General features: G+C 28.0%; 1 protein-coding gene across 2 annotated transcripts in view; it reads left to right on the forward strand.

Moving 5' to 3' along the window:
* LOC107437900 (ankyrin repeat and fibronectin type-III domain-containing protein 1-like) overlaps window positions 1-24,757 on the forward strand; it is a 166,378-nt gene that overhangs the window by 119,957 nt on the left and 21,664 nt on the right. For both annotated transcript variants that reach the window (XM_071180013.1, XM_071180014.1), the window contains exons 6-16: window positions 946-1,241; window positions 3,263-3,367; window positions 5,490-5,568; window positions 8,417-8,520; window positions 9,533-9,663; window positions 10,504-10,582; window positions 13,112-13,231; window positions 17,577-17,765; window positions 19,608-19,721; window positions 21,216-21,327; window positions 23,238-23,370. In XM_071180013.1, the coding sequence (XP_071036114.1) occupies window positions 946-1,241; window positions 3,263-3,367; window positions 5,490-5,568; window positions 8,417-8,520; window positions 9,533-9,663; window positions 10,504-10,582; window positions 13,112-13,231; window positions 17,577-17,765; window positions 19,608-19,721; window positions 21,216-21,327; window positions 23,238-23,370 (1,462 nt within the window). The remainder of the gene's footprint in view (window positions 1-945; window positions 1,242-3,262; window positions 3,368-5,489; window positions 5,569-8,416; window positions 8,521-9,532; window positions 9,664-10,503; window positions 10,583-13,111; window positions 13,232-17,576; window positions 17,766-19,607; window positions 19,722-21,215; window positions 21,328-23,237; window positions 23,371-24,757) is intronic.

Below are 24,757 nucleotides of genomic sequence, written 5' to 3' on the forward strand. Positions count from 1 at the left end.
TGCAAGAACTCTCATGAATTGTCACTAACTTTACCTTTTTCATGTTAATGTTTAAAGTTTTATATTGTTGAAATGTTTATTGATCCAAATGTTTATTGTTCTTTTTCGTTCACTTTACATAAATTGTTGAATTGTTTCTTTGTTATTTTTCTGCTCCTTTGTGATGCAGTGAGCTGTTAAATTTTCTGGATTGAATACGTAATAAAGCCATATGAAACACATTTTTAATCAGCGTATACTGTCTGGGCTCTCACGAGATCAGCCCCCCTTTTTCACCAGCAACAGTCTGATCTAAAGCTGATCTCTTGGTTGATAGACATTAGTTAATGATACTTGGTATGCTTGCTGGTTTTTTAATAATTACAGCAATGAAATATTAAGCAATGAAATAGCATCTTGAAGAAACAAGATGATTTCGTTGTTTTCTTACCTACCATTGAAAGTTGATTTTGCGAACGTGCGTTTTAAATGATTCTTCACAAAATTAAATTTATCCTTCTGCCGCGCATAAACACAAATACAATTAACCTCCCTTTCACTCACCTTAAGAAAATGAACTAAAAGTGTCCATGCTTTCAAGCAAGAAGCAAGCATTTACTAGCTACAATCTGCTAATTTTAATTATACGCTATTTTCTAGTATACTCCATTCATTACGTTTTTGTTCTAGTCGACGGGTGGAGAGTTCTCCGTTCGTGGAGTTTTCATGCTAGATTTTGTGGTCTCGCATTCTACGTTCTTAACGCTGTATCAGTTAAAGATCAATATCTAGCCCAGTCAAAAAAAAACAGCCCTGGTGCAATTAAAACTGTATCTACAGCACAGGTTTAACACTAAAGGGAATTAAGGAAGGTTTCCTATCTTTTAATAAAAATGCGTTTTAAGTTTCCTTTATAAATGGATCACAATTTTATTAAAATGCTGTCTGATAAAAATCTTTTTTTAGAGAAGTTACTCCTTTGCGACGATCGGGTAGTGTGGACAGTTTGATGGGAACAAACCTGTATTCTATAGATGCTTCAGATATTTCGAATTGTAGTTCCATGGCATGCCTGGTACCTTCTTGCTCATCAACTAATCTCTCTCCGACCAATTTATCGCCAACTGGTAGTCTGACTGTCCCTACGGATGGCAGAACAATTCCTACTTCTCCCAGTGTACCCGCAAAGCTCGAGGCACATCGGCGAGGCGATCTACCATCGTCCCCCAGTGTGCCAAACAAGTTAACCAAAGGATTATATGGTTCGTATTAATGTATACTTCAGTATTAAGTAGTGATTGTAATAATTTTATAATATTGTAATTCAGTGTATGCATATAGCTATATGCTTATTCTAAAAATTACTTCATAAAAACTCCTGGATTACCAGTACACTGTGAAAATTTTCAGATGAAATTAAGGTAAAAACTACCAGCGCTCTAGGTGTCAGTACTTTTTATAACAGAATCCGTTTCTGCCGTAAAGTTTTACGGAAAAAAAAATCTGATATACAGTTATTTTTTACAGCAATGTACACGGTAAAATCACTGAATTACTGTAATTAAATGAATATTGCAGTGAAAATTAAAGTATAAATATTAACAGGAAAAATAAATTTTACGAATGCTGCACCCAAGGTATCAGTACTTTCTACCGTAATTTGATCTGCAATTTTTACGGACAAAAGTAGTTTATTCTATTAACTGTGGATTGTTAACTACTTCTAGCATACGTTCACATTGCTATTTCCAGAAGTGCTTTGTTATTCAGTTTGTTATTTCGTGTTAATGATTTTGGGTTTCTTCTGCTGTGCTGATACTTTTAGCAGTATGAATCAGAGGAAACTGAAAACACAAGTAAAGACAAAGGAAAATAAAAATTTATCAACAGTTTGCAAGAGGTGCTTGAAAGAGCAGCCACCAACATCGAGACAAGATTCACAGCGACGGTGCATGGATCGGCGTACATTAGAAAAGACGTTAGGCATGTCGAGCACATGTAAAGCAGCAACAGATAAGCAGGCAACAAGATCTTCTTGATGGGACTCTCGTACACCAGGCTTTTAATATGACCCCAAAAGAAAAAATCCAAGCAGGTTAAATCAGGAGAACGCGGTGGCCAGGGAACTGGACTACCCCGTCTTATCCAATGCTGGCCGTAGACAGCGTACAGATAATTTCGGATTCTCCCTGTACATCCTCTAAGCAGCTAATTCATTTCCTTGTGCAGCCCCATACATGAAATGCACGTCTGCCGGCTCCACATTGGGGAAACGATGCATGCTGTTTGAGATCCGTGCGGGAATCCAGCTAGCAAGCGCTTTTGTACGTCGCAGTCATCAGCGCTCCTTACCGGCTCAAGGCGGCATTACCGCACACGCAATCCTATACGGAATATACTTATTTAAGTCCCCTCTACCTACCTTTACATTTTTGACATATATTTCAGGACCACCCTGTATATATATATATATATATATTTCTCTTACACGGCGACGAAAAAAGCCTCATTACAACGCTACAAAATCGACCAATGACTGCCACTAAAAATGTCACACGCCAAATCTAGCTGAGGTGGCTCAACATGTAAAGCTTTTAAAATCGGAAACTGAAATAACCAGAGAGAGCATTCCCACTAAGTGTGATCTGCTGATGACAACCTAAACAATATAAAAATGAATGGGGGGAAACTGGATCCTACCACATGATTTTCCGGCCAATTAAAATGCGCCGACAACAATGGAAAATGGTGTCAGACCATTATGATTTTATGTTACGTAGAGAAACGTTTTCCTATAATACTAATTTTTTTTTAAAAAAAGAAGTCGTTATATGGGTTTGAATGATTGTTTTGAATTCTTAGAATTTTGTGCATTTGCAATGCACCTAAGTTAGTAGCGAGCGAAGCGAGCTTGGTTTGCGAAGCAAACTATATAAGATTGCGTGGCAATTTTCGGTGGTTGGCGAGCGTTAGTGAGCAGGAGGAGCAGCCCACTAGTTATTTATAATTCGTTAACTTCCTTATAAATTCTTAAACTGCAAAAAGAGTAAAATTCTTTTTTCTGCTGAACAAATACATTTTTCTGTTGTTCAAACAGAAAGAAAATATGAACTGCGACATAAGTTTCAAAATTATCTAGAAATCTTTGCAATGATTTGCGAATAAGTTTTAAACATGCGAAATAACTTATAAATGGACTTGAAATAATAAACAAACAGACTTTCAAAGATATATAATTGTAATAGAGATAAAATATTGAATTCAAACTCATTCTTTTAATTAGGACAAGACTTAGAAACTCCAGAAGTCTTGCTAGATGGCCTACCTCTTAGTAAAACAGAAAGGAAAAGATTAGAAAAATTGAACAAGGTCAATATTGATTTGCAAGGTAATATTATTTAATTTACACATTTATGTATTAAGTCGATTATGCAAAAAAAGTAATTCAACCACCTAGAAATTGAAAGCTGTTATAGGGAAATTTAAAATATGTTTTTTAATTAAAAACTTTGATACGTTTCTAAACAGCTTACGTAGCAAATTTTTTCAAATTTTCTTTTCGTTTTATTATATTTTTATCTTCCTTTCATAATTAAATCCAGAGAGACTTAGAATGCAAAATTTGAGAATGAACTTAAATATGTAAATTAAATTATTAGATAAGTAAGAATAATAGTCAGCAAATTCCTTCTATTTAAGTAATAATTATTTCGTTTAGTTAGTTCTTTACAATTATTCTTCTAAAAATAAAATATTTTCCCCGATTTATTATTTTTATATTAAAACTGAATAAATGCTGAGTATAAAACATTAAAAAAAATAGATTAGTTTTGTTTAAGGAAAATTTACTCATTTTATTTTGCTAAAATCAAGCTTTTTATTCATAAATAATTGTCTAAGTCTACAAATAATGTACATACATTAGTTTCTTACTACATTCAACTAAATGAACTCTACAAGATTTATATTAAGTATAGAATCAGTCTGTTATATAAGATATTGCTTATAAAATGTGTTTAAAAGCATTTTCTGTCTAAAAACAATTTTCTTAATCTACAATTAAATGCCGCAACTTAAAGCAATTTTTAAATTAAATGATTGCAATTTTAAATTAATATTTATTTATACAATATTTTTTGAAGTTAATTTGCTAACGTTTTCCCTACACAATTTAAACCTCATTATCTTAAATATATTTTGAATTACTTGAATAAATTTAAAATGCATGCAATATTAATTCCAGATATGGAAATGGGAATTGTTTTAATATTTTACTTTCAACTTTTTGCGTAAAATTAATTTATTTTTCCTCAACACGCATAGTAATTTCAAGATTATAATCGAAAAGCCAAGTTCTAATTAAAAAGGCATTAAGTTTTATATTAGTAAGTTCACATTCACATTAAACTTTAAATTGGATGTAAAAAGTTCTCTAGAGTTCGGATAATTAGCTTTAGGAATTTTCAAATTGAATCTTTCCTCACCGAAAGAAAAATTATAATTTTTTAAATTAGTTTAAAATAATGCTGCTTTCTTTTGAAAGTAGAGTGTTTGAGTTATTTCTTTTAAAAGTTAGCATTTGAGTTACTTTATAGTATAGTGCTCGATAAAATTGCTCACTTGAAAAGTGCGTATACTTAGTTGCTATAGCAATTTACTAAAGCTATTAGTTGTAACGCGAATTTCAGTTTGAAGATTAAGTTTTAGAAGATTATTTAAGTGTTGAATATTTATGAAATACATTACATAAATTTAAATACATTATTCAATACATCTCTGAAATGTAATTGTTTTAATAATTAGTTAGATTTATTTTTTAAGAAACAATTTTTGAAACTATATTTAAGAATTAAATGTAATTATTAAGTAATTAAATAAACAAAAATAATCTAAACAAAACGTTGCCATTTTTAATGATTCCTGCTTTATTGGCTATTTCAAAATAAATCAACATTTATCCTTATTGAAATAGTGATCGAATTTAAAAAAACATGCCTAAAGTATGTACTTATTTATACTTATTGTTTTTTTTTTGGATTATTCGAAAAAGAAAAGATTCATTTAGAAGACACAAACATTTATCGTCTATTAAATAGTAAATGGATATGAAACAAACGTATCTAAAAATAAGTGTTATAATAATTCTTTTCTTTCCTATTCAAAACGGAAAAAATGGTTAATCAAAGAGATATAAACTTTTATTTTCTATTAACAGTAATTGGATACAAAATGAATATGTCTAAAAAATGCAACTTTGAGAGATTCTTATTTTTTGGCTAATAAAAAAAATTTTCAATGAAAAAGACACGAATATTTATTTTCATTTGAACTGTAACAAAATTTTTAAAAAAACCTAGAAAACATGATTTTGTTTCCGATGATTCTTGTTTTGCTTTCCAATCTGAAAGAAATCGCCAAACAACCATTTCTATTTTAATAAAATTGAACCCCGAGATTTAAAAATAGCAGTATATTTCTAAAGAAGGGGAAAAATATTCTTTTTTTTGCAGCCTTATTTGTTGCAGTAGAACACCAGCATCTCGAAAGAGTTCGATCTCTTCTTTCGTCAACAGACGTTAATGTCAATAGGTAAGATTTTTTTGACATTTCTGTCAATAATAAAGATTTTCTTATCAAGATTAATTTTTTCCCAAATGATTTGCCGTATGTTTAAAGATAGCTCACAATTATATTTGTTTTTATTGCGTATTTTTGGAGAAAATTGTTGGAAACTTGATTTTATATTTACCTTGTGATATTGACATTCCTAATGAGTAAACTGTACATTTTATCTTATCAAAATTTTATTGGATTGATATAAATCTAAACTTGAACTTTAATTGGAAACGTTAGCTTTAGAGACAGATATAGACCATAAAAGATCTACTTTAAAAATATTATTTTTTGATATTTAATTTTCTTTACTTTCACATCAGCTCGGGCACTTACGTCAAAAGTTAGTCAGTTATAATTGCCTCTTCTTTTCCTGTGGTCAATATATTGTCTTGTTATATTTCTCCTCCGTATACCGTATCTTTCATACATTTCAATATATTTATTTACTTTTTTATTCCTTAAAATTTCAAACAGTCGAAGCTCTTTTCTCATAAATTAAATCTTTTAAAATACTCCATAATTAGTATTTTTTTTCTTAATTCTCTAAAATGAGTATTAATGGCACCAAACACAATTGATTAGAAAAAAGTAAATCTCGTTGCGTTAAAAGTGTTCACAAAATTTAAACTAAGCGATGTAGCATCCCATATTTTATATGCGTAGTTATGGAACAAATCAAAATAGGAAAATGCAACAAAAATTTTATTCCTTACTGTATATATTTTGAAAAGAAGTAAATCTTTGCATTGAAGTGACATAGAATAATCTAATTCTATATTAATCTAATGCAGTATAGTTGATATGACTCAGTTAATGTTAGCCATTAAGTTTGTAGCAAACTTTATAAAATTCAGAATATATTTGAAATTAATTTTATTTTTTTAAAAGTACATTTAAATTTTAGACTAGAAAAATTGGAAGTTCCTTTGTTCAATTTGGTGGTACACAAGTTAATGCTAAAATCTGACATGATTTTTTCAAGTATATTTTAATTGCTAAAATGATTTATATTACAAATATTTTATAAAGAATTTCAAAAGAATATACCATTTTTAGATATGCTTTGTAACCTTCAACTAAATCCTAATTAACGTTTTACCAAATTTTTTCGAAAATGAAAAAATAAAGGTGCAAAAATTAAGATCTATGTTTTCAGAAAACAGAAAATCTAGAAAGGTGTACAGATTCAACATTGAAATTCATCTTATATTATACTCTTAAACTTCATAAAATAGAATAAGTTGTGTCTTTAAGCACAAAGGAAGAAAATAAATTTGAACGAAGTTTTTCCTATTTGGAGTCTTTCAAATTCAAATTATGATAGCGTGAAAAAATTGTTACAAAATGAAGGAAAAGAAATGTTGAAATTAAACAAATACAAGCGCTAATGCTCAAAGGGAAAGTAATAAAATAAATTTTTTACGTAATAAAATTGGCTAAACGTCTTATTAACCCTGAGTAAGCATTCTAAATGAATTGCTTAATATTTTTCCCAACTGAACATTTAGAGCTTTGTTTCAAGTGAAATTTTAAAATTTTAGCATGTGCAGTAGACACTTTTAATTGTGCTACAAGTACGATAGATCAGTAGAGGAGATAAAACAAATTTAAGAAGTGGTAAATTCGTTAGTGGTTTAGTCACTTTTTAGGAACTGCAGAGGTCCAGAATTACTCTAAAATTGAAAGGTTTTTAAGAGGTGGAAACAATTTGATCAATACGAAGACCTAAAGCACGACAAGCAATTTTCCTACGAAATCTAAAAACTAGCGAACGAGAAGAATCTAAAAACTAGCATTTGCCGATGAGATTGAAATTATTAGGCAAAAAAACTTAATTGACTCTCTCAAAAATTCCTCAAGAAAAATGGACTTAACCATAAATGAGGATTAAAAATGTAATCCTCGACAGTCAACACTATAAATATGCTCCTTCTAAAAATTAACAACTATACTTTTGAGCTTGTAAATCAATTCAAATATCAAGACGCAAGGATACGAATCTTCAACGACATAAAAGCCAAAATAGCTCTGTTGTTCTGAAACTCACTTTTGTCGTCTTGTCGTCTAGACTTAATTCTTCTCTGGATCTGTCAAGTTTCCTTCTTACTTCCATTTGCTTGTCAAATGACAGTTTTGACTACAATCTTTTTGCCAGAGATGTCCCTCCCAAATTCTTATAGGTTTCTTAGACAAATATTTTGTGAAGTAAGGTATTTTTTGATATATTTAGATATAAGAACACACACATCAAAAGCAAATAAGTTTTTCAGCCATTCTTTGAGCAATATGACGTTAACTCTTGTCTATAAATTATCAACAGATACAAAGATAACGGAACAAAGATAATTTATCAACAACTTCTTATTAGATTAAAAGTCATACAATTTTGATTAAAAAACATATAAAGAAGAGCTCTAAATTTTTTTCGGAATTTTTTATTCGATTTTAAAACACCTACTTACTAAGTTGTCACTTATCTAAGTTGTATATTCCACGGCAATTGTTAATAAAAAAGTAGTTTTTTAAACATTTATTATTGATTCCTTTTTTCTTATTTGTACTTTCTTGTTACTACTTTCTTATTATTAATTTTTTTTATTTTTTTCTTATTATTACTTTCTTATCATTACTTTCTAATTATTACTTTATTAATATTACATCATTATTATTACTTTATTATTATTACTTTCTGAATATTACTTGTAATCTAACATTGTGTATAAATGAGATAATAAAATTATGAAAATGTTGTTTCGGTATGGTATGTAATTAATGTTAATGTTAAATGTAAAAACATGTGTGTTAAATGTTTAAATTTTAGTGTAAACAAAGATGGATTCACTCCGTTAGACATTGCTGTGATGACTCTAGACATATCAATGGTGCAATTGCTTCAGGCTTATGGAGCAAGAGAAACCACAAAATGTAAGACACTTATTTTTGTGTTAGTGCTCCATAATTGAGTTTAAAAAATGTGTTAAATTGTTATAATTTATTCCCATAGTTAGCGCAGTGATAAAACGTGCTTTAATGGAACTTGGAACCTTTTGCTTTGCACATTTAAAAGTTTTTATTTTATGCAAAATTTTAATTTAATTTTATTAATTTAAAATTTTAATTTACTCTAATATAAGGATTTCAAATGACAAAATATAAATTTGAGAAAAAGAAAGTTGAAGTCATACAAAAAATAATGCGTTCAAAGAGTTCACAAGTTTTGTTGTTGTTGCTTCTAATGCCACTTACCAATACCAGGAAGCCTGTTCGGTGAAAACAAGCGAATTTTTAGCTGCTGGTGCGTTTCTTGCTTTTCAATGACGCCATCTTTGGATAAGAATACGACTTCAGCCACACACACGTTACTACCCGTTTATGGGGCGAACCCAAGAGTACGACTTCAGCTACAAACATGTCACAGCCCGTTTTATGGGGAGGACCCAATCATACTTCATTCATTCATCCACAGATCGTAATTTTGATCTGAGCCAAAGAACTATCAGTCTTTAATTTATTACCCCCAGCGGTAAAATTTGTTATTGGAATATGAGGAACATTATGACCTGATAAATTTAATGTGCACCAGTCACCATTTACTACACGTGGAGTCTTCGGTCGGCTGCGATCTACCTCAGGACCTCTTGCACGTGTGCCCAACGCCTTACCAACCAGACTATATCTGCCCTTCACAAATTTTAATAAGTATCATCCACAATTTTTGAATAACGTTGCATAATAAATTGATTTTCTCAAGTGCATATTGTGAAGTAAATCAGATAAGTTTTTTTCTTCTCCTTTTTGAATTGTAAAACTTGATACAAGTTCGAAGATTATAAACAATGCAACATATAATTAGAATGAAGAAACAAGTTTTGTTGCATTACTATAATTAATATAATTTTAATGGAATAGTAATGAACTTTTTTCTTCTTTTTTTTAGTTCGAACAAAAGAAAGTAAGCGCAATCAGTTAATCAGCTTACTGAAGGAATCAGAAAGATATGTGGAAGATTTGACGTCATATGTGTTAAATGCTGCAGCAAACGGCAGCTTGTCAGTAGCCTTAGTAAAGGTATTTATTATAATTGCAATCATCATAATTATTTTGTAAAGATTGAATGAAAAAATTTAAATTTAGCTATATTTGTATTCAATTAAATATTGAATCTGCCGTTACAAACTTAAGTATATGAATATTTTTAAGCTCGCTCCTTCCACATTACATAAATTATACAATAAAAATATTATTTAAAGAGACCAAAATGAGGATGATCTCTCATTTGTGAATGAATTTGTGAGTTTTTGAGATAAAAAGAAACGAATATCGTCAGTGAAGGGAAATGTTTCATATTGTATCACTTTTTCTGGGTGGTGAAAAGCTTTGTTTCGAAAGTATAAATGTTCTAAAAGAAAGACGCTGGCATGAACTTGTGACACAAGATTTGGCATCAATTTGCAATACAAAAATTTATGTATGAAAGAAATACTTATAGAAATGTATTTATCAGTAAATACCTTAAAATTATGTATTTTAAACAAAAAATATTAATAGTACATCATTAAATTTTTTTTAAATCTATAATTTCTTATAAAACAAACACATTTCGTGAATTTATTTCGGCGAAAAAATAAAATTTTCAAAGAGTGTAAAGCTTACATTAAGACTACGATCGTGCGAGAAGGATACTGGATGATTATTTAATTCAAAAATTAGTTAACTTATTTAAATATTAATTGAATTAATCAAATAATAATTAAATATTAATCAAAAATTATAACTATAATATTGATTGGAAACTGATTAAATAAAATCTATATTCAATTAAAATTTTAAAATTCTTAAAATTACGTACAAATTTATACAAATTTTCAGATTTTTTTTATGCGAAATCTGAAACAATATTATTTTCAGGAAAAAGAAAAGCAGTTGTCCTACTGGTCAAGAAAAAAAGATCTGCTGAGTAGAATGAAGACCGGATTTGATCAGCTGGGTAAGTACTCGTAAAGCACAAAATTCGAAAACTTTAAGTCTTGGCTTTAAGTCTTGGCTGGCTTGTTAAGACAGAAATCTAGCATTATTTAAGGTATTTACAGCGCGCCAATAAACAAAATAAATATAAAAAAAAACGGGAAAACCTTTTATACTTTTGCTCTAATGATCGGATCCTCTAGAACTTAAACTCAGTCTTTCGGGGAGGTCCTCAAATAAGCTTGATTAATATGGAGGATTGATTGATTAATACCGAGGATATTTTGAGTTACGGGATCAGACACAAAAAAGTACTTTCTCTGAATAAACATATCTTTCTACGATGAATTCTGATTCACAATCTCCAAAATATAGAGGTTAGCCGCATTCTGGTAAATATGCTTTATAAAAGTAAGATATTTAAAATCTGAATTCTCAGGAATTATTCGACCAATTTTGTTCAAAATTTGTATTTCGAATTTCTTTAAAATGATGTAGAAATCCGTATACCTTACCCTTAAAAAAATAGCTTGACTATTATTAAATAAAATAATAAAATTAAATAATAAAATTAAATAAATAATCATTAAAAATTATTTTTGCGTGGAAATATCTCTGAATAAACGAATTTTATATCTGTGTGCAAAAACTTTTCAACAAAACTCGCTTTTAAAATTGTCGCCGATGTGGCGTCATACGCAGAAAATAGAAATTTAAAAAGCAGAGTTCCAAACTCTTGACCACTCTTGACAAAACTACTGGGACTATTTTTTCCAGATCACTGCTTCCCAGTATATTTTGGGAGTTAAAAATCATAATCCGTCGAAAAAAAGATGTGTTTATTCAGAGAAAGTAAAATTTTTTACTAGTGAAAGAATACAAAATATTTAATTCTAAATTGACAAAACTATTTTTGAAAGAAACTCGCTTAAAAGCAGCAGAATTTTCAAAAGAATAAATGAAGCAATAAAGAAAACGAAGGAAATAAAAATATGACCACCGAAGCCGACGTCTTCAGGGGGTACCGGCCTCGGAAGCAAACAAAACCTTTTCTATTGAGAGAGAGGAAAAATGCCAAACTTAGTTCTCTCAGTACCCCGAAGTTTTCGTAGAAGTCCAGGAAAAAATACACGGAATGCAAAAAACCAAATCAGAAAAGAAATTCAAACAAAATCTTGAGAAAATAAAAACTTACATTAAACCGGTCAAACAGCGATTTCACAAACAAACTAAATGCAAGGGAAACACTTAAAACAAAACAAAACAACGACCTCTATTAAAATGCGCAGAATGAAAAAAAGAATAGTAAAAGAAGAAAATAGTTCGTTTTCTTTACTGCTTCATACATTTTTTTACATCATTTTAAAGGATGTAATTTTAAATTTCAAAATACAAACTTTGAATGAAATTGATTGAATAAATCCTGAGAAATCAAATTGTCAAAATGCGCTATATTTGAAATTTGATTACTCAGAAACTATTCGACTGATTTCGCTCAAATTTTGTATTGTGCCGTATAAAATTACATACTTTAGATGGAAGTAAAAAATTGTATATCTTACATTTTAAAAAATTTTCGACTATTATTTAAAATAATGAAAAATAATAAATATTTACTAAAATTTATTTTTTCAAATAGCATTATCTTTGAATAAACGAATTTTCTAAATATGAGCAAAAATGTTTCGATTGGCTTAAAAAATTATTAAGATTTGGCAAAAAACGCAAAAAATGAACTTAACATTAAAAGGTCCAAACTTTGGTTCTCCTGACCAAACTATTAACCATAGTTTTTAAGCTAACTTTTTTTAGATAATAATATGCGATATTACTGAAAATTAAAATGTTGGAATAGGGGCACATTATGAATCAATATTGTTTAACTGATATTTCAAAAGATACTAATTTTAATTCTGAATATTAAATAATGAATATGAAACACTAGTTCTAATCATTTTAAAATTTAAAATTATTTTCTGTAGATTTTGAAATACATACCCAAATACACACACAATGTTGTTTCTATTTTTTTATGAAAATATATTCTTTGTTTTTAGTTAACTTGGAAGCATTAATTTTTCTGACACAAAACATTATCATTGTGTCATTTGAACTAATTCTTAATAGAAAATTTTTCTTGTGAAATTATTGTTTGTAGCAGATAATGGCCTATTTAGAAGACGAGTTTTCTTTTTGGTATTTTTTTAATTTTGATAATATTTCGGTTTCTCAAATTTTTTAGTTCTAAAATAACTGAACTTGGAATTAAAAGCTTTTAATTATTTATGAAAAATTGAAATATAGTCTACAAAACTTAATTAATTATGAAATATAATGAACAAGTTACAAAATATGGATAAAAAGAAATATTTTATTTTTATAATTAGCCTAAACAGAGTAGGGAAGCTTGTTTTTTGCCCCTCATAAAATAATGTGTGTTAGGATTAAATTGTATGCTTCTGAGTTGTTTTATGTAATGTTCATTTTTAAGAACTCGGTATAATTTTACTATAATTTAAATTTGAAATAAATAATGTATTTTAATTTTTAGAAATTCCCGATCCCCTTTCATCTGTTTCTATCGATGTAGTTGGAACTAAATCGTTGAAAGTTAGATATGTACCAAATGCATCTTTTCGAGAACCTGAAACTGTTGTTACGAAGTACAAAGGTAAGGGAAACCCTTCACTCGTTCACTTTAATTAAAGATTTCCTGCCTAAAATGGGTAATAAATCAAGAGATTTCTTTTATGTTTGTTTCATCTTTATATTTGTAACAATATCTATTTCTCTTGCATATCAGAGTAAAATAATAAAAAATTCGTAGAAATACGAAAGAGAAATTTTAATTATTATAGTTTAATTTTTTTATTTTCTGTCGACGATTTTACATCAAATAGGCTAAAAAATTTATAATTATTTGTTAAATATACATTAATTCCTTGCATAGTGTTGATCATGCAATTCAAAAATACAAATTCAATAAATACTACTATATTCTTTTCATACTCTTACTATACTCTGATTACTGCATATATAATGTAAATAAAGTAAATAACTATATGTAAATAACTATAACGTAAATAGCTGATTAAAATATAGCGTAAATAGCTAATTTTAACATCTGGTTTAAAATTAACTGGATGAGCTTAATTGCGTCATTTGTTATACAGATAAACGTTATTCTATGAAAATTAAAGAAGTCAATTGGAAACACAAAAATAGAAGTAAATCTGACGTCATCACGTGTTTACTTGGACTTTACTAAAGAACATCCATCGCTTATTCACTTAGATGTATTATTAAACACCTGTGTACGTTAAGTTATACACTTCTTTACGAATAGAGTAACCGAATTATATTCTTACGTCTTCAACTTCTCCATCTTGCGTTATATTGCGTATTTGAGTTCTTACATTTTGAGATGAGCCCTTTTATGCTGCCATCACAGCTAGAGATGTTTATGACCAACGAACACGTTCTAGAGTGTTGCCAATACGTTCATATGTTGGGCTTCTTTACTCTGTTGCATAAGACTGGTAATTACATAGAAAAATATTTTTGTAAATCCCAGCATATACGTGGTTAAATCACAACTGTTTCCTGGTAGGTATTTCGCATTTGTTTGTTGAAATCAAATGTGTATGAAATCAAAGGTAAACTACAGGAAATATAGATCGCAACTACAGGCTCATATATAGAACATCTTGAAAAAGTTGAACACACCCATGGGATCATGGGATTAATTTTTTAAAACACGAATTAGATTAAATTTATCACATCTCTCTCTCTATATATATGTATATATATGTATATATATATATANTATATATATATAAATGGAGATAAAACAAAGAAAAATTATAGACAAATGAAAAGGGGGGGGGAAATAATAAGTAAAAACAACAGTTAAAAAAAAAGGAGGAAATTTTATTTCTAAAAACCGGGAAGTAAATATATCTAATCTTTTCATAAGCCCACATGATTATATCCGCAAATATTCTGATATTGCTTTCTGATATTGTATCAATATAGCCAAAGCAAAATATATTAATACAATAGTGTGAGGAACACCCAAAAATTTTCTTACAAAAATTGCAACAAATAAAATAGAACACAATAAGTAAAAATAACATGTAAAAACAGAAAATAAAGTAAAATAAAAAACAGTATAAAACATAGATTATAAAGCGAGTAGCGAAATCAGATGTATGTACTTACATGGACGAGAAATTTTTCAAGAATGATTTAAAAATGTTTTCGCAACATAATTGCCAGATTAATAATGAAAACAAAAACAAAATATGAATAACAAAATATGAAAACAAAACGCAAATTGAGTGTAACTAGAGGGTTTTAAAGTGCCGTTCTTACTGCACTGCTGAAGTGATTTGTTATTCTGTGCATTGATTTGTTAGTTACCAAAGATGGGGCCGAAATGGATGTGCGCAAGGTAATATTATACTGGATAATTTAAAAAAGTTGACCATAAATAGTTTTAGAAAATAGATGCTTATTTAAGAAAAAATACAAAATAGAAAAAAGAAACATAAATTGCCTGTTTTGCAGATAATTTTAGCAACGGATTTGCCCGAAATAAGTTTGCACATGGAAAAAATATATAAATCATTAAAAAAAAAATTCTAATAAATAATTTTAGCACGGATTTGACCGAAATGGGTTTGCACAAGGAAAAATTAACAAAGAAAAAAATTTTAGTAGATAATTTTAGCAACGGATTTACCCGAAATGGATTTGCACATGGAAAAATTGTATAAATTAATAAAGAAATTTTTAGTAGATAATTTTAGCCACGGATTTGACCGAAATGGATTTGCACATGGAAAAATTTTATAAATCAATAAAGAAATTTTTAGTAAATAATTTTACCCACGGATTTGCCCGATATGGATTTGCACATGGAAAAATTGTATAAATTAATAAAGAAATTTTCAGTAGATAATTTTAGCCACGGATTGACCCGAAATGGATTTGCACATAAAACAATTATGTAGATTAACAAAGGAAATTATTTAGTAAAGGGATTTTTTAGTAAATATTTTTAACCACGGATTTGAACGAAATGTATTTGCACATGGAAAAATTATACAAATTTATAAAGAAATGATTTAGTAAATAATTTCTACTAAACTTATCTACTAAAATGTTTTTCTTTGTTAATTTTTCCATGTGCAAATTCATTTCAGTTAAATCCGTGTTAAAATTAGCTATTTTAATTTTTTTTAAATAATTTATATAATTTTTCCATGTGCAAGTCCATTTCGGGCAAATCTGCGGCTAAAATTATCTGCAAAACAGGCAATTTATATTTCTCTTTTCTATTTTGTATTTTTTCTTAAATAAACATTTATTTTCTAAAACTATTTATGGTCAACTTTTTTAAATTATCCAGTATAATATTACCTTGCGCACATCCATTTCGGGCCCATCTTTGGTAACTAACAAATCAATGAACACAATAACAAATTACTTCAGCAGTGCAGTAAGAACGGCATTTTAAAACCCTCTAGTTACACTCAATTTGCACTCTTGTTTTCATATTTTGTAATCTGGTAATCATGTTGCGAAAAGTTTTTAAATCATTCTTGAAAAATTTCCCGTCCATGTAAGTACATCTGATTTCGCTACTCGCTTTATAGTCTATGTTTTATACTGTTTTTCCTTTTATTTTATTTTCTGTTTTTACATGTTATTTTTACTTATTTTTACTTATTGTGTTCTATTTTATTTATTGTAATTTTTGCAAAAAATTTTTTGAGTGCTCCTCACACTATTGTATTAATATATTTTGCTTTGGCTATATTGATACAATATCAGAAAGCACTCTTTTTTGCGGGATATAATCATGTGGGCTGATAAATAGATTATATCTTTTTTTTTCTCGGTTTTTTTTAATAAAATTTCATCCCTTTTTTTTAACTGTTTGTTATTTTTTTTATTTATTATTCCCCCCACCCTTTTTTTCATATGTCTATAATTTTTCTTTGTTTTATTTGAATTTTGAGCTTATCTAAGGAGTTCTGTTTACTTGCAGCTTATGCGCAATAAATGAAACTTATTGTTTTTNTAAACTAGCTTTAAAATTTAATTTTGATTAGAAAAATTTTGGTCAGAAATTCAAATCCGTCAAAAAAAAGATATGTTTATTCAGAGAAAGTAAGCTTTTGTGTCTGATTCCGTAACTTAAAATATCGTCTGCACTTATCAATTCGCATATTTGAGGTTGCCCCCTAGAACCATTAAGATTGAGTCCCAGAATTTTAAGAATCATAAAATCAAATTTCATTCAGGGTGGTCCATATTTTTTTACACTGTACATAGGATCAATAATGTGAAATAAAAGTAGAAAAAAAAAAGAATAAGGAATTAAAAAAAATTAGAAATAAGAAAATATAATATTATACGAATTTTTAAGAAAATCAATTTAAAAATTAATTTTGATTAGAAAAATAACCACGAATGGATATAATCTTGTCATCAGCTGGCAAGGATACATGAGATTAGTGATCTAGAGATTTCTAAAATTTTATTAATCTAACAATAATAAAACCTGTCAATAGTGCGAAGAGCACCAAGAAAAAAACAAGTTCTTATATATATATATATATATATTTATTTATTTATTTTTTATTTTTTTTGCTCATATAATCGCGTTACCTGACCTGATGAAGAGATTATAACTTTTCCTTATTTTACGGCTTTTAAATTTTTAGTATTTTTTACTTTCAATTTTAAATATTTATAAAACCATTGTATTTATTAATAATTTTTCGTAATCTCTTTAAAAATCTCTTTTTCATGTCTTCTTCGCATTTTCAACTTATTTAATGGGTTCCATATACTTGCAGTTTACCCACAGTAAATAAAACTTATTTTTTTCTTACCTCGTCAATCTCTCTTTTCTTTTTTGTCTTTATTGTGCTATATAATATATATATACACATATATACAGATATATATATATAAGGATAAGGTTACTTTTCGTCTATTTTCAGTTGAATGGAGTGTTCGACCCGACTTCCATCCATTATCTGGTTCGCGTGAAACAGTTAATCTTCAAAGACTTGAAATAGTGCTTAACGATTTAATTCATGGAGTGCCATATCATGTTCGTGTAGCAGCCGGCAATTCTATTGGATATAGCTCATACACGACTGCAAATCCTCCAAGTGCTGCACCCTCCAGTAAGTGATCAATACATGATTTCATGAGCAATGCTGGTAATTCCTTTGGAACAGAATATGTGCGATAACTTATGGCACGTAATAGCTGCATTAATTTACTTAACTAATAAAGTGAAAATTAGCTATTTCGTCAAAAATATTTTTTTAATCTCGCAATTTCCATAAATCTTTCTTTAATTACTAAAATGCTCCGTACTCCAACCCCCATTATAGTTTTACATTGTATTTTTATAGTGAAAATTAATATTTCCAACCAAAAACAAACCAAAGGTCATTTTGTTAATATAATGTATGTTGGTCATGATTTTATGTAAGAATAATATGTTAATAATAAAGAAATGAAGGATTATCTGGATTTTAAAAATTATAATAAGAAATAAAGAAATAAATGATTAATTTTACTCGTCAATGCTGCACATCAATAACTTTTCATCATAAAAAGAATTCAAATTTGAATCTATTTTTATCTCTAACGAAGATTTGTTACCTTTTATATTTTCAAAACTTTCAATATAAATGTTAAGATTTATATTTCTTAACACCTAATCTCTCTCTTTCCCTCTCTTTTTGTTATTTTCAGCATCAACTTGTGCATAAGCTCACAAAATAACGATCTAGTAAGTGATAAGTTTTTCTACAGCAATGGATAAATAGTTAATATTTAAAGCAAAACAGTGAGGGAAAATTTAAGTAATTTATATTTAATTTATAATTTAAATACCTTTAAAGAAATTTAGATTTAAAAAAAAAGCGTTAAACTTATAAATAAAAGCAACCAGATCAGCATCTCAAATATAAACTATTTAGTTGCATTTCTGTGGGCTTAAGGGAGAGCCATTTTATAAATGTTTGAAACCAATTAAAAAGATAATAATTTCTGAACAAATTATTTAGAAAAAAAATTACTCCATCGTTCTACCTGTACACTCTTCTATCCCTTTTCATAATGTATGTTTCCATGTTTTACAGTTTTTTTTGCACCAAAACAGAATGTAACGTAAAGTTGAAAACCCAAAGCAACCGTGATACTGCTTAGATTATTTTTAACATAGAGATATTTCTTAATTGAGGTAAAATTATCTGTTATTTTAATGGTGCCAAGTAGGATATATCAAGAATCAAACTTTCAAGAAGGTAGATTTGCTCAATTTTAAACTGGAGCTCACTGCTTGAGCAGTGTTTCTTAAATAGTGTTCTGTATATCTATTGTTGCGTATTAGCCAATCGAAATTTTGATGACTACTTAAAATAATTAACATACATGTAACCAAGAAGAGTAAATTACAAAATAAATGAAAATTTTAAAGACACTACGTCTTTGAAGTAGACTAAAATGCAAAAGAATTTTGTCTGTCCAACAGAAGACAAAATTGCAGAAAAAAAAAACACTTTAGTAATAAAACTTCCATCACCTCTGACAATTCCCCACAGATCCTTCGAAAGTGAAGCACATTACATTTTTTTTTATTTCTTTGGCTTTTTCGTCTTTTATTTGTAACTTTTGATCTCTAAAACAGAATAATTTATCCCTTTTATTCGACTTGCAAAAAGTATTCCTAAAACCTTGTTGTTTATATATGTATACATTTTTAATTGAAAATTCCAATGAGTAGATTAGTTTTGAATTAAGTTTATTCAGTAGACAGATTGATTTGAGTAAACAAATAAAACATTATGTTTAGTTTTGAATTAAGTTAATTCAGAAGACAGACTGATCTGAGTAGGCAAATAAAACATTATGTTTTACGGGTGTAAAATGGGAAATTTATAGATTTTTTTTTAAGAAAATATAATTATTAGTTCCTTATTGAAAGCAAGTGATTCATGTTTAACTCCTTTCAGGTTGGATGGATATTAGCGGCAAAAAATCACGTGCTTTTGGTCGCTTGTGTCAGCTCGACTACGTATTTCATCAAATTATTTTTACAAGACCTCCTTGCTCATCAGAAATTAAAGGTATGCTCAAACTTTATAATAAGACAAAATTTATTATTTTAGAGTTTGTTGTAAACTTAATAAATAAAATTAACATCTTTTCTAATCGTAAAACTAAAGCTATAAAAATGTATCTGAACAGAACATCAAGTTCTTATTTTTTATTTAAAAGCATTTTGGAATGCATAATTTATGACTCACGCTAGTAGTTCTATTAATAAATAAAATAAGCATAGTTATTTACTGGAACTGCATTTAAGGTATCCGACGTAATTTCTTTTAAAAAGACTCAATTAAAATTTTTATTTATGTTTGGTAAGCTGGGATTCTAAATTTATAAAATTAAGGTAACATTTAAAAATTAATATAATAATTTTTTAAAATAAGGACAAATTTGAGCATAAAAACTTTTCATCTCATACTGAGAGCTTTACAACAAATTGTAATGTATAAATTTCAAAATATCTTTTTTCTAAATCAATATCTGTGTTTTAAATTAAAATCTTTAAAAAAAAATTTAAAAAAAACAATGAAATAGACCTACTTACATTGTTTAATATCTAATTTTTAAAGAAAAATTCTAAACATCTTAACTTAAAGCTTGATAAAAATCACAAATTCAAACTTAGACCCCAGCTTTTAATTCGGAATATCACTGGTATTATATCAAATTTACATTCGAAATTTCAAAGTACATACTTTTAATATACTGTTTTGTATATTGTGTTAGAATCAAGATATTTTTTTCAAAATTAACATTCTTCAGAAATGCTATTAAAATTAAAGAAAATTCTGAAATATAAGAACATCCTGACAACTAAAAAGCTAATAATTCAAAAACTAATTTCTGGAAAAAAAATTTTTACCTTATATTTGTCAATAATTTATTTAAATAAATACGGTTAGAAATACTACGTGAATTTACTTCCAGGTTCTGTTTAATCTGTCTGCATACGAAAATGCATCTATTCTAAAAATCTGAGACAACTATTCTAAAGCTTCAGAAACATTTATTCTAAAACTTCGTTTCTAGGATAAGGAGACAAAAATTTTGAAGGATTTTTAGAAAGCTAATGAACAAAGTTTAAAAAAGTCTAATAATTAAGAAAAAAATCGATTTTTTTTTGTCGTCTAAATTGCCGATTTTTTTTAAAAGATTACAAACTAAATGCCCGTTCTCCGTACGGGGTAAGAAGAACAATTAAAACTCAGTACTGAACAACGCTACGAAATCATGCAAGACACAATTAATAAAGCTAAATTATGTCCACTTTTTATTTATTAAAATTTTTTTGTCTTTGTCGATGGCTTTACATTATTAGATTAAATAAAACACATTTTTAGTCAGTTTATTCTTACAAAATAAAGATTAATGGCATTTTCACCCATTTGGATACCTTAATTAATTTTAATGTAAAAAGAATAGTTTTATTGTAAGCAGATATTTTTATTTATAAAATTTTGAAATTTTTGACATAAAACTATTTTAAATTTTCATTAATTTCTTCATAACAGACATCATATTTGGCAACACTTTAGAAACACCTCAGCAGCAGAGGAGACAAGTAAAGAAGAGTATTAAGAATCTTTTTACGCCGACACCTAAGTTTCAGAAATATATGAAAAGGTATACTCCAGTTATTTAATTTATTTAAACTTTACGATGTCTGAAAACAAATATTATCTGAAATTCTTACGAAAAAGCACTTTTATCTGTCTATACGTTTGCAAAACTAATGCACTCCAACAAACTTACAACATTATAATACGTTATTTTTAAACAATAATATAAAACTTGAATTAGTAAAACACTCTTGTCATTATAAAACTCATATTAATGTAAAACTACTGTAAATATAATACTCATATTAATATAATACTCGTATAAATGAAACACTCTGATTAACGTATTATGTTTATTAAAATTTGTCCTATGATCTATCTAAGTATTACATGGTTATAAAATAACAATATTTGTACAAGTTTAAAAAAAAACGATTACTAATTTTATTTTTAAAATTTTTTTCTGTTTTTTCTTTTTTTTTTGTTACGGTGCATATTTTATGTTTCTAAAATTCCTAAAAATATGAAATATTAAAAAGTTTTTCTGTCAAAGCCTTCAAAATAAAATAAAAAATATAACGAAAGCACTTAGTTAAATATACACCTCAAGGGAATAAAATAAGAAAAAAAAGCATTTTAGAGTAGTTTCAATATTTTCGGAGGGACACCTTATAAGGTGATGTTTTAACGTAATTAAAGTTGAATCCTCTTAATATAATATTCCGATTAATGCAGAAAAAATTAGTTTAATTATTAAAAATTACTATTTGTTTAGGTTTTTTATTGTAACCATGATATATTTTTGTTTTGTGTACTTGGCAACTTAGATGCATAATTAGTTTGTTTATGTTCTTCAAAGCTTCATGCCTCTCTTTGTGCTTAAGTAAGAAATGTATAGTGAAAGAATTGAAATCTTTGTGAAAGAATTTTTGTGTAAAAATATAGAATATGTCACTTAAAAGAATTGATCTTTGATGGGCTTGGCTTACTCGAAATAGAATCGAAAGAACAGTTGCTAATTTAAACAAATGCTACGCTTCAACAACCAATCAGGATGATTATACCCGCACTAGGTCACTTGCAGGTATTCCATAGTAGATATAAACTATAAGTTTGGATACAATTCCTTATTACAAGTTATGGATGGTTGACCATGTAAATCTAAGCGCAGGTGGCGCTAGGTCTTAACAGTTGTTGTAAGACTTCTGGATTACTACTTACGATTTATTTTTACACCTAAATTGGAGAAAGGGCACCAGCCAATATTAATATACTAGTAGTATTTACAATATAACGCGTTCCTTTATTTTTAGCTTAATGCATTTAAATTTAGCCGAAAACGAATTTCAGAAACTCCATAAGCATGCTATGATGCTACCCAAAAAATAACAAATAGCTACATTTTGCGCAAACATAGCCATATAAGGGGAAACACACAAAACATGGCAAGCCTTAAACTTTATTTATTAAGTGATGTTGATTTTCCTAATTTTATTGAAAGACAGCAACCTTTTAGAATTTATAAATTGCAGAAAACTCTTGAGAATGGTAAAATTGTGCATAAATTTAAACATAAATTGCAATACTATAAATTCCTGGAATATCAAGCCTTCTCACATGTCGCCTCGTAAACGTAACATAAGCGGAGGGATACACCGAAACTTTTTTAAATTTCTTCCGTTTTAGAAAGTTTGTTCCTGTTTACATTCAGTCACCTCTGCATATGATTAATTAATAATTTCTTTTATAGTTTTAATTCATAAATATTTGTGCATCGATAAACTATAAAATGGAAATAGGTTAATTAGCTAGAGTGTTTCAAAGCATTTGGTCGAAGAAGTTTCAAATTCATTACCTAATAAAGGCTTAATAATGCATACCATCACATTTTAAAGGTTATTATGCAACCTTTAGGGTTATTCCAATTGATTCCCTTCTAAATGATTGTTGACGATATCGTTTACATTTCAATAGGGGAGTCTACCTGGCCTGCCTTATATACACAGATCATAGAATATTAGTTACAACGGAAGACACGTTACCAATCATGGAAGTGGATGACAGCTGTCCGAGCTGCTTGCATAACGATTTCCACTGGCTCATGAAGGTGAGAAAAAATATTAAGTAATATTTATTAATTCTTGTTAGGCAGGTATTAAAAAGTTTTATCGAAATTTTTATAGAGTTTTAATGATCACCCTCAAAAGTATTATGGAATTTTAATCCTGAAAGTAGTAAAGAATTCACCCTGAAAGTAGTATATTTCACCCTGAAAGTAGTATAGAATTTCAATGATCACCCTGAAAAGTATTATGGAATTTTAATTCTGAAAATAGTATAGAATTCATCCTGAAAGTAGTATATTTCACCCTGAAAGTAGTATAGAATTTTAATGTTCACCCTGAAAAAAAAGAATTATCAAAACTATCACAAAATAGTAAAGTGTATCGTGTTTCTGGCTTCAATTGTAACACAAAAAATCTCAAACATTTTTACCGAAACACTCTGGTAATGTTTTTGATAAAATGAACAATAAACTATGATTGATAATACGCGATAAAATTTGGTCATTTTTAATCTAAGAGTATGGCATAAAAACTATTTATTTGGTTAAATTCTTAATCAAATGCGTGGTAATAAGGATTGTAATTTTGAAGAATTTTGGGAAAACCTTTATCATATGAACGGAAAAATTACGAGACGAATGGTTTAAATACCGTATTTATCGTAATACCGTTAGATAATGGGTTAAATACCGTAGTTTTGTTAGCTAATATTTTAATATAATTATATAATTTATTCTTGTTCTTACCAGTAATGTCATTACCATACAATACGGAAATTTTGCCAAAAATTTTTTTTCGTGTAAATACAAAACAATAGCTGAATTTTAATAAGTGTATAAGGACAACATCAAAATGACTACAACAAAAGATATTAGAAAGCCTGCCTTTAAGCAAACAAATATAAAAACGGAGCATAAACAATTTAAAATGAAACTACTGATTAAATGCATGTCATTAATATTTCAAATAATGGAAAAGCATTGGAATAAAACATATGGAACTGACATTTTAATGAATTTAGGAAAATAAGACGAAAAATGGACTAAAACAAAATGGACAAACATTCTTTTTTTTGCATTGAGATCCGCCTTATGTTATTACTTCGTATATATTAATGTTATGTTTCATATTTATATGTGATCAAATTCTGTTCTTTAACCATGAAATTTAAATGTTTTAAAAATATTAATCAAACCCTTGTATCAGTTTATGCTAAAAAATAATCAGACTTTTCCTAAGCATATGTATTAACAATTATAGAATTTACAGTATAATCCACAACTAAAACCATAAAATTTCAGTTATATTTAATTCATTAAGTTGGCATTATTTAAAAACGTGAAAAAGCAGAAATTTTCATTTTTACCCTAATACTTATATGCACACAGACGCGCAAATATATATATATATAGTAATTAAAGTTGAATC

The sequence above is a fragment of the Parasteatoda tepidariorum genome, chromosome 4 (genome assembly GCF_043381705.1).
Source record: "Parasteatoda tepidariorum isolate YZ-2023 chromosome 4, CAS_Ptep_4.0, whole genome shotgun sequence".
Taxonomy (NCBI): Eukaryota; Metazoa; Arthropoda; class Arachnida; order Araneae; family Theridiidae; genus Parasteatoda; species Parasteatoda tepidariorum.